Raw genomic sequence first — 12746 nt, forward strand, 5'->3', positions numbered from 1 at the left:
AAAGACTTAACCGTATTAAATGGCATGATCTCCTCTTGATTAAGAAAGATATATATGAATCTGGAACTTGAAGTTTTCTACTATAGCCACAGAAACAAGTTAGTATTGTATAAGTTTTCATATTATTAAACTGATTTAATTAAGCTGTACATTAACAACATTTTCTTAAACTGTCAGTATAGTATATGATTCTATGATACTAAATACAGGTAAGCAAACTTATGAGTTGGAAATAAATTCGTTAAAAGGAAGAATAAAGCTGTAATTGGTCAATATTATATATTACTTTGATAAATGTGATGCAGATAGTGAGAGAGTACATTTGATTCTGACCCAAAACAGATACACTCATACCAAATTTCAACATTTGGTGATCGGTGCAAATATTAACATGTTTACAAATTTATCTGACGACGGCTCCAAACATGAACATTTGTCCGAAACCCACAAGGCTAAGCATTGACAAATTTTATGAAAACAAAAATGAAATAGTAAATGTAGGGCTCTATATATGAATTGAAGCCTCATGTGATGTTCTGCCACTGTTGTCCTCTCACACAAAATCCAATTTCTGTCAAAAATTTCTCGATATATTGATGTCTACACATTGCAATGTAATATTTAATTGTTGGAATTTATCAACTATCCATATATATATAATAAGTAAATTTAAATCCGGACCAGATATTATCTGGAGGTAAAACAAATGTATTCAATTTGTACTCAGCCATAACTATTTGGCAAGTACTATTACACAATACGTTAGAAAACAAAAATAAATAGAGAGAATTTGTAGTTATTTCAAACACTTGGAAACAAAGACGATATATACAAATTTGAAGTCACTGAACAAAACAAGCGAGTAATAATAATCTTGTGACTTTGACTTGCAATGTGCCTTCCTAAGAAAATCCATTTAATCCCAAAACAAATAATAATGTAAGTAAGAAACAATAAAGATAATATCTTTGGACATAATAGAAAAAACTTCATGAAATTTTACACTAATTTATTCTTTTTTTTTTAAAACTAATTTTCATTAAAACACATCAAAATGTTAGACTTTATTATTAGAAATGTCCTCAAACTTTACAACAAACCATGTAAGTTAAAATTTTCGGATTATCAAACTTAAACAATTATATAAAATTGACTGTCAATCAAAGCAAATCTTAAGATACTGTTGGACGTAAATAATAAAGAATCCACGAGTTACAACAGTATGGCGTATTTTATCTTAATTGGGTCTAGTTTAAACAGTGTGTAAAGTACCGACATCATTTTTCAATTTTGAGTTGATTAGACGATAATCAATACTACAAGCTAGTTTTGGCCTCACTTTTTTTTCTGTGAGAAATATTGTTATACTGTAATAAACTTACTACAATATGTTCTTCACCTAAAGTTTCTCTGATCATGTGAACAAAAAACCAGGTACATTCGTAGAACTCGACACAGCAAATTTGCATTGCTAAAATCAACTTCGATGTGATTCTGATTCATAAAGTGGATATGTATATGTGAATCAAATCACGTGTCAGATTTTTATTTAACTAGTACTTGTTATAGACACTTGAATCGTATAAACGCCGGATACGAAAAACTTTTGTAAGTTGCAACCAATGGGCTAAACAAGTACTGTGTGGGTCACCTAAAGTTGTCACACCACTACAATTCCCAAACACAAACCCATAGGTTCTAACTAAAGAACATGAGGTCTAATTTTTTAAGAGTCCTTTATAAACCCTAAACAACAGACACAACAAGCCACGTCTCTTTTAATGCAGTAGAGATAGTAATGTTTGGGTTTTTAGACTCAAAAACAAAATAAAAAGGTAAAACTAAGAGGAAAGGGACAAAGATGAGGATGAAGGTAGAGACAAAAGTCAACGAAAGTGAAAAGACTAATTGTGTGAGAGACATGCCTTTGTTTTTTTGGAGAGAGAAGAAGAGCAACAAAAGCATAGCACATGTGTTGTTGCTATTTCCTCCGAGCTTATTTCACTAGATCAGAATTTGACTATTTGGTGCTCAGAACCTGGGGTTTTGTCCCGGTGATATCAGATTTTGCAGACCATGAAGGAAACAAACCATGACTCAATGTCTCAAAACTGTTTACACTGTTAACTATAATCTCTCACACTGATAAAAACAATCAAAACAAATGGATCTGTCTAGCATTCTAAGTTTTTTACTAGACACACATTTACCTTTGTGTTCCCCTGATGTTTTAGGCTTTTGTTGAACAGTTCTGGATTCACGGGAAGCACTTCATTCTCTGTTAAAACACAAGGGACCATAACTATTATGATTTTCATACAAAAATTGTGGAGCCTTATCACCAAAACATGATCTATAGACATTTTCAATCACCTGTCTTTCGACCTCGACAAAAGATCCTTGAAGCCTTCTTTTCAGGACTGATCTCTCTTCTTCACAGCTCTCCATTTTAGTGTCTAACAAAAAAAATTAGACGAATTTAACCTGTGAATTCCATCTAAAGAGATATCTGCTTCTCTGATTAAGAGTACTAACACAGATTCATAATAGTCAGAACTAGTTTTATTATGATCCAAAACAGAGCCAATCGTTCAAAAAGGCTAGATCCTCAGTCTAATCACCTAGGACAAATGAATGACCTGATTAAAAGCAATTCAGGCTAGAGTCACATCTCTTTATGGACTGTAGTTAACCATAATTGAAGTGTCCCATTTCAGCATCAAACGTCAGGAGAAGAAGTTATCAGAAATATTTTAGCTAACAAACAAGTTGATGGGATTTGACTACATTTACCGTAATAGTATGTCGACAAAATCGTGATCCGCTCCGTCGGCTGCAAAATAGAAGGTAGAAGAATTACCTAAGTTGAATAAAATCCCACTATTTACTAAGCCAAACGTTTTAAAAAAACCAGTTCTGAAAGGCTAGTTGCCTTGGAGATATACCATAACAAAAATCCCCTCACGGCGAGTGGGAACTTCTTCTAGCTTCCTCAATGTTTCATCTCCTTTAGTAACTTTACCAAACACAGCATACTGTTGAATACCGCCAATCTTATTACTAGTCATCTAAAAAAATGAGATCAAGCAAATAGACAGCGCTTAATAAGATAGCTGACCTGACGATCAAGATGAGGAGCATCACCAAGAAGCATCGAGAATGACGATTGTGCACTGTTTGGATCATCATATCTACCGAGGAAAAACAGAACAATAAGAGGCAAAACGTCAGATTGCAATAATCTTCATCAAAAAGACATGAACACAACAAAAAAAAAGGAACAGTCATAAAAATATATATAGGAACAAACCAAGCTACACCAAAGTAGTATATACCTTCCCATGGAAAGAGTACCTCTGACATGCTTGACATCACTGAACTCTCCCACAATTTTCTTCTCAGCTTCTATCCTTTGCTCCTCATTCATCGGGGCTGATCGTCCACTCGCCACATCCGCAACTTGAGCAACAAAACCTTTATCAACCTACAAAACGACTCACTCACACTTATCATCCCCTTCTTCCAAAAATAACAAAAAAGCCAAAGATGCAAAAACCACATTAAAGCTTGAGCCTTTTAAAGTCATATACCCTGAAGAAATGATTAGTGTTGTAGCCTCCTAAACGAACAAGCTTGAAGATGTGGTCCACTGTCTTGGGTGCAACAGTGGGATAGAATCCAAATTCGATATCTCCATAACTAGTCTGCACACCATTACCAATCCATTCCATATACCATTTAGAAAATTTCAACTTCCTCCAACATTAATTTTGCGTAGAAAGCAAAAGAAAAAAAAAAAAAACTGAATTCATATTTAAGATTTTGATCCTGAAGTCTAGAAACCCCCAAAACGAAGAACACCACTAAATCCAGTATATACAGATATAAAGCTTTTATTTTTAATCACAATCATGTCCCCAAGTTTGGTATGAAGAAGCTCTATGGTTCAAAAGCAGTAGAGAAGAGAAGACGAGGAATGAAGAACCTGGAAGACGACACGAGCAGAACCAAGTTCTGGATCATGAGACAGAGCTTTAACAACGGAGACAATAGCTAAACAAGCCAAACCCAAGATCAAGATTCTCGTGTCTCCCATTTGCGTTTAGAAGTTGGCGCCGATCTGCTCAATGAGAGTTTTCAAGTCAACACCGGCCGAGAAATTTTTTCAGTTCGTCGTGAATCTCTTTACCCGTCGAAGACGATAATCGGAATCGTATTGGGCCCAATGTTTGTTTAATTTAGGCCCATTATTGTTTACCATCGTTTATTTAGTAAGGCCCATAATCTTATCTTATGTACAAAATAATTAGTATGAAAATTCGGTTTTGTAGTATACGGTCTTACAATATAATAAATCCAAGAATCTGGATATTTATTTTTTTATATAGTTTGGTCTTAAACTTTGAATCTTGATAAACTTTTACTAACTATTGAAATTTGATAAATGATAAAACTAGTTGAAACTAGAACGGTAAAAAAATATAATTTTTGCAGTCAAAGAAAAATATATATATAAATATAATTTTTATTTTTATTTTGTTATTGCTTTAGGCATCTCAATATTAACGGTATTTGGGTGTTTGATTATTGAATGAGTTGAAAAATTGGGCAAAAAAAGCATTTGTTCGTCTTCTACTTTCTTTTTGGGTTTTTTTAAGGGCAGATTCATGCTTTTGATATTAGGTTTCAGTTACATCAATCAACATCTAGAGTTAATGCTCCCTCGAAGAACACGACTCCCGACATATCCACGGTGCAACGGAAACATGTATCGATTTCGAAAAGCTCAAAAAGAAATGCAAATTGTTTTCTCTATACAGTGTACATTATACTATATATTTCGACTCAACCTTATCCTTTCAATATATTTTAAGATGCATACAAGCCCACGGATTAAACACTCTATATTAAATAAAGGGATATACATACTAGGAAAGATATATTTTTGAGTAACATGAGTAAACAACATCAACTGCAACACGTCTTTCTAAAACATGATTTTACAAATTAATCTTCTTTAGAATTTGATTATTTCCATTTACGTATAAATGAGAGATCAAACGTGGTTAATGAGAACGACGTCCAACTAATAATACGCAGGCCTCTTTTTTGTCTACTCCTTTTTAACGTTTACATATTTATCAGTTACTAATATAGTATGTACTTGATATGCGTCATTACACAAATTTAAAACACGAAATCAACTTTCTTGCATATACGTACAAAGAGTTATAACATAATAATTATACGGTAAGAAAAATGAAGGGTGCCTAAATGATCTACAAAGATGCCCACTCCCTTTCAATTCTTCTCCTCAATTGGGTTGCCACCTAATCCTCCAAGTTTTCTGATTTTCTAGAATAGCACATATATACGATCTGTACACTATATGCTTTTTTTACATTCTTCTTATCTTGTATATCATTGTATATGTATATATAAGTACGTCTGTATTTATGTGTGTCAGTGTGTGGTAACAATGATTTGCTGTTTCTGACTTTCTGTGCTAAGCCTCCGATAGAACATATATGTACACATAGCAGCGTGTGACGTGCATGTGTATCTTGATATTATAAACATACAACTTGAATAAGAAATTAATCATATAACAAAAGACTTGACGTTATTTATATAACCGATCGATATTGTGTAAACATTTGGTTATTCTAATTTTTGTCACAATTACCAACAATATAAATTACTCCCTCTGATTTTTTTAATTGTCATTTAAGGTTTTTGCACATAAATTAAGAAAACTATTAAATTTTCTGTTTTACCCTTTTATTAATATATTTTATAATTTTTTAATTGGTTAAAACTTTAAAACAGCAAAAATATTCACCAAATATCTGCATTGAAAATCTAAAACGACAAGTATTATGAAACAAAAATTAAATCCCAGAACAACAATTAAATTAAAAGGGAGGAAGTACTAACTCACATAAGAACGTGTGTAAGTCCCTCAGACGATAGCAAATAAATTCAGGAAAAAAAATAATAAATAAAATTCAGAAAAAGAGAAAAAAAAGAAAAAAAATTCAATGCTATGAACCACGAATGGAAAAATAACTAGCTTTATTTCATTAATTGACAAAGAGAGAATAGCATTTAGCTACAGCTCCACGAATGCATGTTCTGTAGTCAGATCTAGTATTTAAATATACATAAATTATATATTATAGAAAAATTGACAACCCTTAAACAAATTATATATTATAGAAAAATTGACAACCCTTAAACCCATCAAAAAACTTTTTTTTTGGTCTGCACTTAAACTATAATTGATAATAAAACGAAAGTAATATGAATGTTCAAACAAGAATTAGAGAGATAGAGAGATAGAGAGAAAGAGAGAGGGAGAAGCCAAGTGTGATATGTATACCATTTTGCTTTTAAGCGAAATGTGCGACGAGCCGCAATTAGTGAAGAAAAGTGATTAAGCTCTTACTTATCATCTCTCATTAATCCTCCACACCACAACACGTCTGATCTCTTTCTTTTTCTTCTTTCTTTTCAATATTAACCACACATCCACTTTACATATGCTTTTACTTATATTTTAATGTGATAATGAACGTTGTTCAACGAAAGAGCAAAAAGAACATATTGTTCAATAGATCATATAAGTAAATGATAAAAAGAAAACAAAATGATATATATAAGCAAAGTAATATAGATATGACTTACGAGTGGTTGGAAGAAAAGATTGGAATGGGACAAAAATAGGATATATGTATATATGTGTGTTTGTGTCTATGTTTATTGTTGGAGGAGCGATGGGGAGTCATTAATGGTCGGGACTTCGAAGTTTATTAATTAGTGTATCTATAAGCATGATTCAATCATTTGAACTTGCATCTAGTACCACTTGTTATTTGTTTAACCTAGCTCTTGTATGAATCCAATTATCACAATTTTCATTATATGCTTCATTTAACCATCTTGCATTTTAACTGCTAGCATTACATAACCCAACTTAGCATTAGTTAACACAAGTAACGTCCAAGTTCCAAACCTAAATTTCTCCTAAACCGAACTTAGATCAACATTATTGATATCAATTCCTTTTTAATAAAAATAACCTAAAGATGAAATTATATACTGTAATAACTTTGAAATTGTTTTGTCATTTAGCCTTCATACTAGTTTTTTTTTCTTTTCATTTTTTGGTAAAGAATGTTAATGATATCTTTCCAAGCATTTTTCCAAACTTAAAAGGGACGAAGGAGATAGGGCCACCACCAACTTAAGCGTCGAGTCTAATCCAGTCAGATGCTGAGTCAGGACATGTGACTAAATCCAAGAGTCTCATTTTATAAAAATTTTGACCTTTTCTTCTTCTGGACAAATTTGCCTTAATTTCGTATTCATCTTCTCTTTTTCCTGCTTCCTAATACCACTATTATTGTTAAAATTTGTCATTATAGTTTTTTTCACTCCACCATGCGTGTTGAAACGAATAAGCAATTTTACTAATTTGGTAAGAAAACGTTAACTTCTTTCTGTTTACGTGCAAAATGTCATCCATTCTTTCTTTTGCAACCACCGATTTAAAGTGAAGGCAACTTTTTATTTGTGATAACCTATAAAGAAGTTCTTTACTTGTCCAATATAAATTCTTCTTTTCTTTTTAAATACTGTTTGTCTATATCATAGTTGTTCCCATTTCCTATATGAAAAATGCGATGATTATATAAGTCAAAGTCATAGAAACATGATAACTAATATCATAAATACAAGATATGAACGTTTTCATTTCAACTCTTAGCAAGGGAGTGTCACATGGGTAGAAATTGGTAAAGATTTTTTATTTTGAAAAAGTTTATATATCAATTTTCCTTTAAAATTCTATTAAAATTGATAAAATTAAAACAAAACTTATACTATGTGACAAACCAAATATAAATGCTCTGAATTTAATAGCATTTAAATCCGTAAACAGATGAGACCATCGATCGTTACTCTACCAAAAGTGGCATAATATATCACACGGACGAAAAATGCAGGTTCCTAAAACTATTCTGTAAAATTATCACACAATTATTACTTTACTTAACTAGAGTACATGAGATCATATAAGGAACTCGAGATTAATAATTCTAAGCCACACAACTTACCAAAAGTAAAAAAAAAAATGACGATGAACAATAAAACATACTTTTGAATATGAATTTGTGAAATCTGACGTTTAAATTGTTGAATTGGAGTTGATGTACACATGTAATAATTGCTTAACCAAAAAAGAAGAAAAAGAAAAAAAGGAAAACACACTCACATGTTATAATAGTTAATATTGTCTAGACTAAGCATGATTGCATTGTATAAGTATAAGTCAAATTATGAGAACATATTTCAACATGGAAAATAGTGTTTTAGTACTTTTATTAACAATCCAAACGATTGATCCATGTTTTGGTTAATAACAAAAAAAAAAGTCAGTGGTGGTTAGGGGTAAAAACAATAATAATCTTCATGACTCATTTGACTAATTGTTAATTTAAAATAAGGGTCCATACATAAACATTAGACATAATAACATCATACATGTCGCTGTATCCAAACGTACCTCACAGTTTCATACAAACGTGGGCCTTGTAGCATCATAGTAGAAACAGATCAGGTATACCGTACTCTCAGCCATAGCCTATTACAGCCTGTGCTTAGACAAAGTCAAAAGTAAAGAGTTAAAAAAAAAAAAAGTTTTAAACTGACGAAGTCGTCAGGCTTGTGGAGGGGGTTATGACACTTGTCGTATCGGATCTTTTCTCTTACCGCAAAACTTGGCGGCTCCGTCGTAGGACCACCGGGAAAACCACAACCGTCCGATGATATTATTACACTTTATTCGTCCTTATCCAATTTAATCCTTTTTTTTTTTACAGCAATAAAAAAAAAAACTCATCCACCAGATTACACAGGCACCACCATGTCCCAAGAAAGGAAAGAGTACAATTGCAATTTATAAACTATATTTGATGATAATATAAAAAGTAGTCCACATTAAAGAAAAAAAAAGTATGATGATGAAAAATTGAAAGTTGTACTTAAATTTTTTTTTAATTAAACAATATTGTACGATTGAAGCAATATAGCTTTGGTTAGATTCAAGGTATTGGATTACACGCTTGTGTTTCAGTCTGAAGCAAAGAACTTGAAAACGTGTTATGCTTTTTCACTTTCGCTAATCTCCTTTTAATTTTTCTCTTTTAATTAATATTTTTATTCTTTTAGCTAAAACAGTAAAACACAGTACAAGAATAAACATACATAATTAATTAAAAAATGTGCACAACAACAACACTGAGTTTTTTTTTTTGGGTTGTCTACAAAGTCCATTTTGCTTCTCCTGATTTGCAGAGGAGCTTAAACGTTAAGGTATTTTGAGAGAAAGACAAGTGTAATAAGAAGAAACAGAGAGAGAGAAGAGAGATAAGATAAGATTAGTTTAATTAATCTCTTAAATTATACCAAAATAAAATAAAACTTTCTCTCATCATCCAATCCAATAAAGTCTTCTAATACAATTCTCATTCTGAGTTCTTGTTCTTGTTCAAGATTTTTTTTGACTTGTCTGTGTTCCAGATTTCAGAAAATGGAATCGATTTCGAGCTTCTTCTGGGTTAGAAGCTTGGATCCAATCTGAAGACAGAGCAAAGTTTTCTTGATTCTTGAGAAAGATGTATGAAGGTCGACCTCGTGATTCTTGTCTAGTTTCAACTCTTTTAACCATGCCAAGCCATAAAGAAACGCAATGGAGCTTTTTGGTTTCTGGGAAACGATCTTTTCTCAGCAACGATGAGAACGACCTTCACCTCAAGAAGATGTACAAGCTCACTGACTCAAGCCAAGGAGACGATGATGGATCTTCTTCAGATTCGGGAACGGGAACGCTTATCCCTGGGATGAACAAAGACGATTCGTTAAGCTGTTTGATTCGTTGCTCTAGAGCTGATTACTGCTCCATTGCTTCTGTGAACCGTAGCTTACGTTCTCTGATTCGAAGCGGAGAGATTTACAGACTCAGGAGGCTGCAAGGGACGCTTGAGCATTGGGTTTACTTCTCGTGCCATCTCAATGAATGGGAAGCTTTTGATCCGAGGTCGAAACGGTGGATGCATTTGCCGAGTATGCCGCAGAACGAGTGTTTCAGGTACGCAGATAAAGAGTCTTTGGCTGTAGGAACTGATTTGCTTGTGTTTGGTTGGGAAGTGAGTTCTTATGTAATCTATAGATACAGTCTTTTGACAAACTCTTGGTCTACTGGGAAGAGTATGAACATGCCTAGATGTTTGTTTGGCTCTGCTAGTTACGGGGAGATCGCGGTTTTAGCCGGTGGTTGTGACTCGAGCGGTAGGATTCTTGATACTGCTGAGATGTATAACTATGAGGATCAGACTTGGTCGGTGTTACCGGGGATGAACAAGCGTAGGAAGATGTGTTCTGGTGTGTTTATGGATGGGAAGTTTTACGTCATTGGTGGGATTGGTGTTGGGGAAGCTAATGAGCCAAAGGTTTTGACTTGTGGGGAGGAGTTTGATTTGAAGACTAGGAAATGGACTGAGATACCTGAGATGTCTCCACCTCGGTCTAACCAAGGGAACGGTTTGTCAGCAGCTGCGATGGCTCCACCGCTTGTAGCGGTTGTGAATGATCAGCTTTACGCGGCTGACCATGCTGGTATGGCTGTTAGGAGGTATGATAAGGTGAACCGGGTTTGGAATCAAGTTGGGAACTTGCCTGAGCAAGCGGGTTCGATGAACGGTTGGGGTTTAGCGTTTAGAGCTTGTGGGGATCAAGTTATAGTGATTGGTGGACCAAAGGCTCCAGGTGAAGGATTCATTGAGCTTAACTCATGGGTGCCAAGTAATGCAACACCTGAGTGGCATTTACTCGGCAAGAAACAATCAGTTAACTTCGTTTATAACTGCACCGTAATGAGCTGTTGAGGAAGTGTAATAAAACCCGATGTAACGCACCAGGGGGAGATGTAGCCAGAACGTCTTTAACAGGGTATAAAAAAACACACAGGACTTTATTAGTTTAACAATCTACAAAACTCCAGGAAACTATTGTTCTGTTACTTGTTGTAATTGTGTAGTTTTCAAGTTTCCTCTTGAATCCTATCTTTTGATCTTACACTTCAATGGATCTTTCTATTTACTATAATGATCATAATCTACTCAATTACAGCTCAGAGTGTTTCTTTAAGTGTTGAAACTGTGTGTAATCACATCTTTTAATTTGCAGAAACAGAGTAGACCACTAAATTTTTTTGCTAGTTTTTATCTTTGTCGTTTTGTGCCTTCATTGATTACCCCATTTATTAATAAACTAATTAGAAAATAAGATAAAAACCTGAAAGTTATTGAATCAATCGAGTACTTTTAAGTCCAAAAGTCTGAAGAATTTATTCACATTCAGTAGCAGGAAGCTGCATCAACTCTAAAAGCATATTTTTCATTCGGAGTCGAAGAATCTTCAACTATTTAATTATGCTAATTTGCTAAATTACCAATGTATGTAAATGATGAATTTGTCAATTTATATACCAATATATTATCTTTCAATTTTAATGAGATGGATTTTTTTGCAGGAGGATCATATTCGAGTAGAAATTTTGATGATTCGATACGATAACAATTTTTTATTTGACCACTTCAAAAATTTTCTTTTTGGTGAAGTGGGGAAAAATGAGCCCATGATTGAGGCATTAAAAAGTTAAGGAAGGTTTTAGTGTTGGTGGAGGCTTAGGCTAGTAGCCCATTTAGGCATTTTTCTCATTTAATTAACATAATTAAATCTGTTATTTTGTCGTCTAATACAACTGTAATTAAAAAACCTAATAAACATGAGATATATTGCTTTTGTTGATTCCCTAATGTTTCTTCCACTAATGCAACATCAGGTTTATAAAAGTGAAAATTAAAAACAAAGAATATCGATTTGCTTTTCTTTGTTTGTCTTGTTCTTGTTGGTTAAAGAACATTGATTTGCTTATTGTTTATATTATTCTCAATGCCATTACCTCCACCACTGACCACTACTCTAAAGTCTAGAGTTAATCACCATTTCCAGATTCGAAAGTAGAAACAAATACTTAATATTTAAGTTGTTTACAAAATTAACTTTTACAAGAACAAGAAAATCATATTGTCTATTGTTCTTTGAGATTACACAATCGTGCTTCGAAGCCATAGTCTTGTTATATGTCGGTAATACAAAGGATATTTGGCTTTATGAAAGAACAATTATATCAATATTAATTATGTGTTTTGTACATATTGCACGCAAAGTAGAATTTATAATTGAGATATCTGCAAATTTATTAGCGGTGTGGTCAAGAACAATCATTCATAGATGTACAAGAGGAAACTGTCCAAAATTTATTTTTAAGAACGTATCAGCCCTTAAACGTGATTGCTTGAGATAATTTCTATATGGTACGACCTATATGCATATATTATTCTCTCATAAAGTAGATTCAGCTGACTCATTCTTCTTATATCATTCAAAGTAAAATTCGCATCGCTTTTGTGGGCATTTCTCATTTGTCTAAATATTCGTATTTACAATGAATTATTTTTTCAACTTTATGTCTGGACCTTCCATTTTGGATATTTTCTATTTACGGGTTCTCAATTTTGAAGTGACAATTGACACAGATACGGGAATCTATTTTAATATTGACACTTATTTAGACTTTTTTTTAAAAGGTATTCAATTATATAAATAAATGTCGAATCAGC

General features: G+C 33.0%; 2 protein-coding genes across 10 annotated transcripts; one reads left to right on the forward strand and one right to left on the reverse strand.

Annotated features, from left to right (window-relative positions):
• Nucleotides 1-692: 692 nt before the first annotated feature.
• On the reverse strand, nucleotides 693-4297 carry LOC104776580 (peptidyl-prolyl cis-trans isomerase CYP23). Of its 3 annotated transcripts, none has more exons than XM_087508817.1 (9): nucleotides 3986-4297; nucleotides 3591-3704; nucleotides 3336-3484; nucleotides 3119-3191; nucleotides 2946-3035; nucleotides 2794-2833; nucleotides 2374-2456; nucleotides 2211-2278; nucleotides 693-902 (listed from the first exon to the last, which is right to left on the reverse strand). In XM_087508817.1, the coding sequence occupies exons 1-8, from the start codon at nucleotides 4094-4096 to the stop codon at nucleotides 2258-2260; spliced, it is 681 nt and encodes a 226-aa protein (XP_087364943.1). In that variant the 5' UTR covers nucleotides 4097-4297; the 3' UTR covers nucleotides 693-902; nucleotides 2211-2257. The 3 variants fall into 3 exon arrangements, with proteins under 3 accessions (XP_087364943.1, XP_087364942.1, XP_087364941.1); XM_087508816.1 differs by having other exon boundaries at nucleotides 693-2038; XM_087508815.1 differs by lacking the exon at nucleotides 693-902 and having other exon boundaries at nucleotides 2078-2278.
• Nucleotides 4298-8944: 4647 nt separating this feature from the next.
• Nucleotides 8945-11192, forward strand: LOC104776583 (Galactose oxidase/kelch repeat superfamily protein). 7 transcript variants are annotated; one of them, XM_087508821.1, is made up of 3 exons: nucleotides 8993-9109; nucleotides 9583-10150; nucleotides 10232-11192. In XM_087508821.1, exons 2-3 carry the CDS (start codon nucleotides 9678-9680, stop codon nucleotides 10944-10946), a joined length of 1188 nt encoding a protein of 395 aa, XP_087364947.1. In that variant the 5' UTR covers nucleotides 8993-9109; nucleotides 9583-9677; the 3' UTR covers nucleotides 10947-11192. The 7 variants fall into 7 exon arrangements, with proteins under 7 accessions (XP_087364945.1, XP_087364947.1, XP_087364950.1 ...); XM_087508824.1 differs by having other exon boundaries at nucleotides 10307-11192; XM_087508823.1 differs by lacking the exon at nucleotides 8993-9109 and adding an exon at nucleotides 9135-9375 and having other exon boundaries at nucleotides 10307-11192.
• Nucleotides 11193-12746: the final 1554 nt, after the last annotated feature.

The sequence above is a fragment of the Camelina sativa genome, chromosome 3 (genome assembly GCF_030686135.1).
Source record: "Camelina sativa cultivar CO46 ecotype springtype chromosome 3, ASM3068613v1".
Classification (NCBI taxonomy): domain Eukaryota; kingdom Viridiplantae; phylum Streptophyta; class Magnoliopsida; order Brassicales; family Brassicaceae; genus Camelina; species Camelina sativa.

Bases quoted from the DNA above. Each gene is read 5' to 3' on its own strand.
- LOC104776580 (XM_087508817.1), bottom strand. From the start codon at position 4,096: ATGGGAGACACGAGAATCTTGATCTTGGGTTTGGCTTGTTTAGCTATT. The intron at 3,485-3,590 runs GTATATGACTTT...GTCGTTTTGTAG, and splicing joins ACACTAATCATTTCTTCAGG to GTTGATAAAGGTTTTGTTGC. The intron at 2,834-2,945 runs GTATATCTCCAA...TCTATTTTGCAG, and splicing joins GTGAGGGGATTTTTGTTATG to CCGACGGAGCGGATCACGAT.
- LOC104776583 (XM_087508819.1), top strand. From the start codon at position 9,678: ATGTATGAAGGTCGACCTCGTGATTCTTGTCTAGTTTCAACTCTTTTA.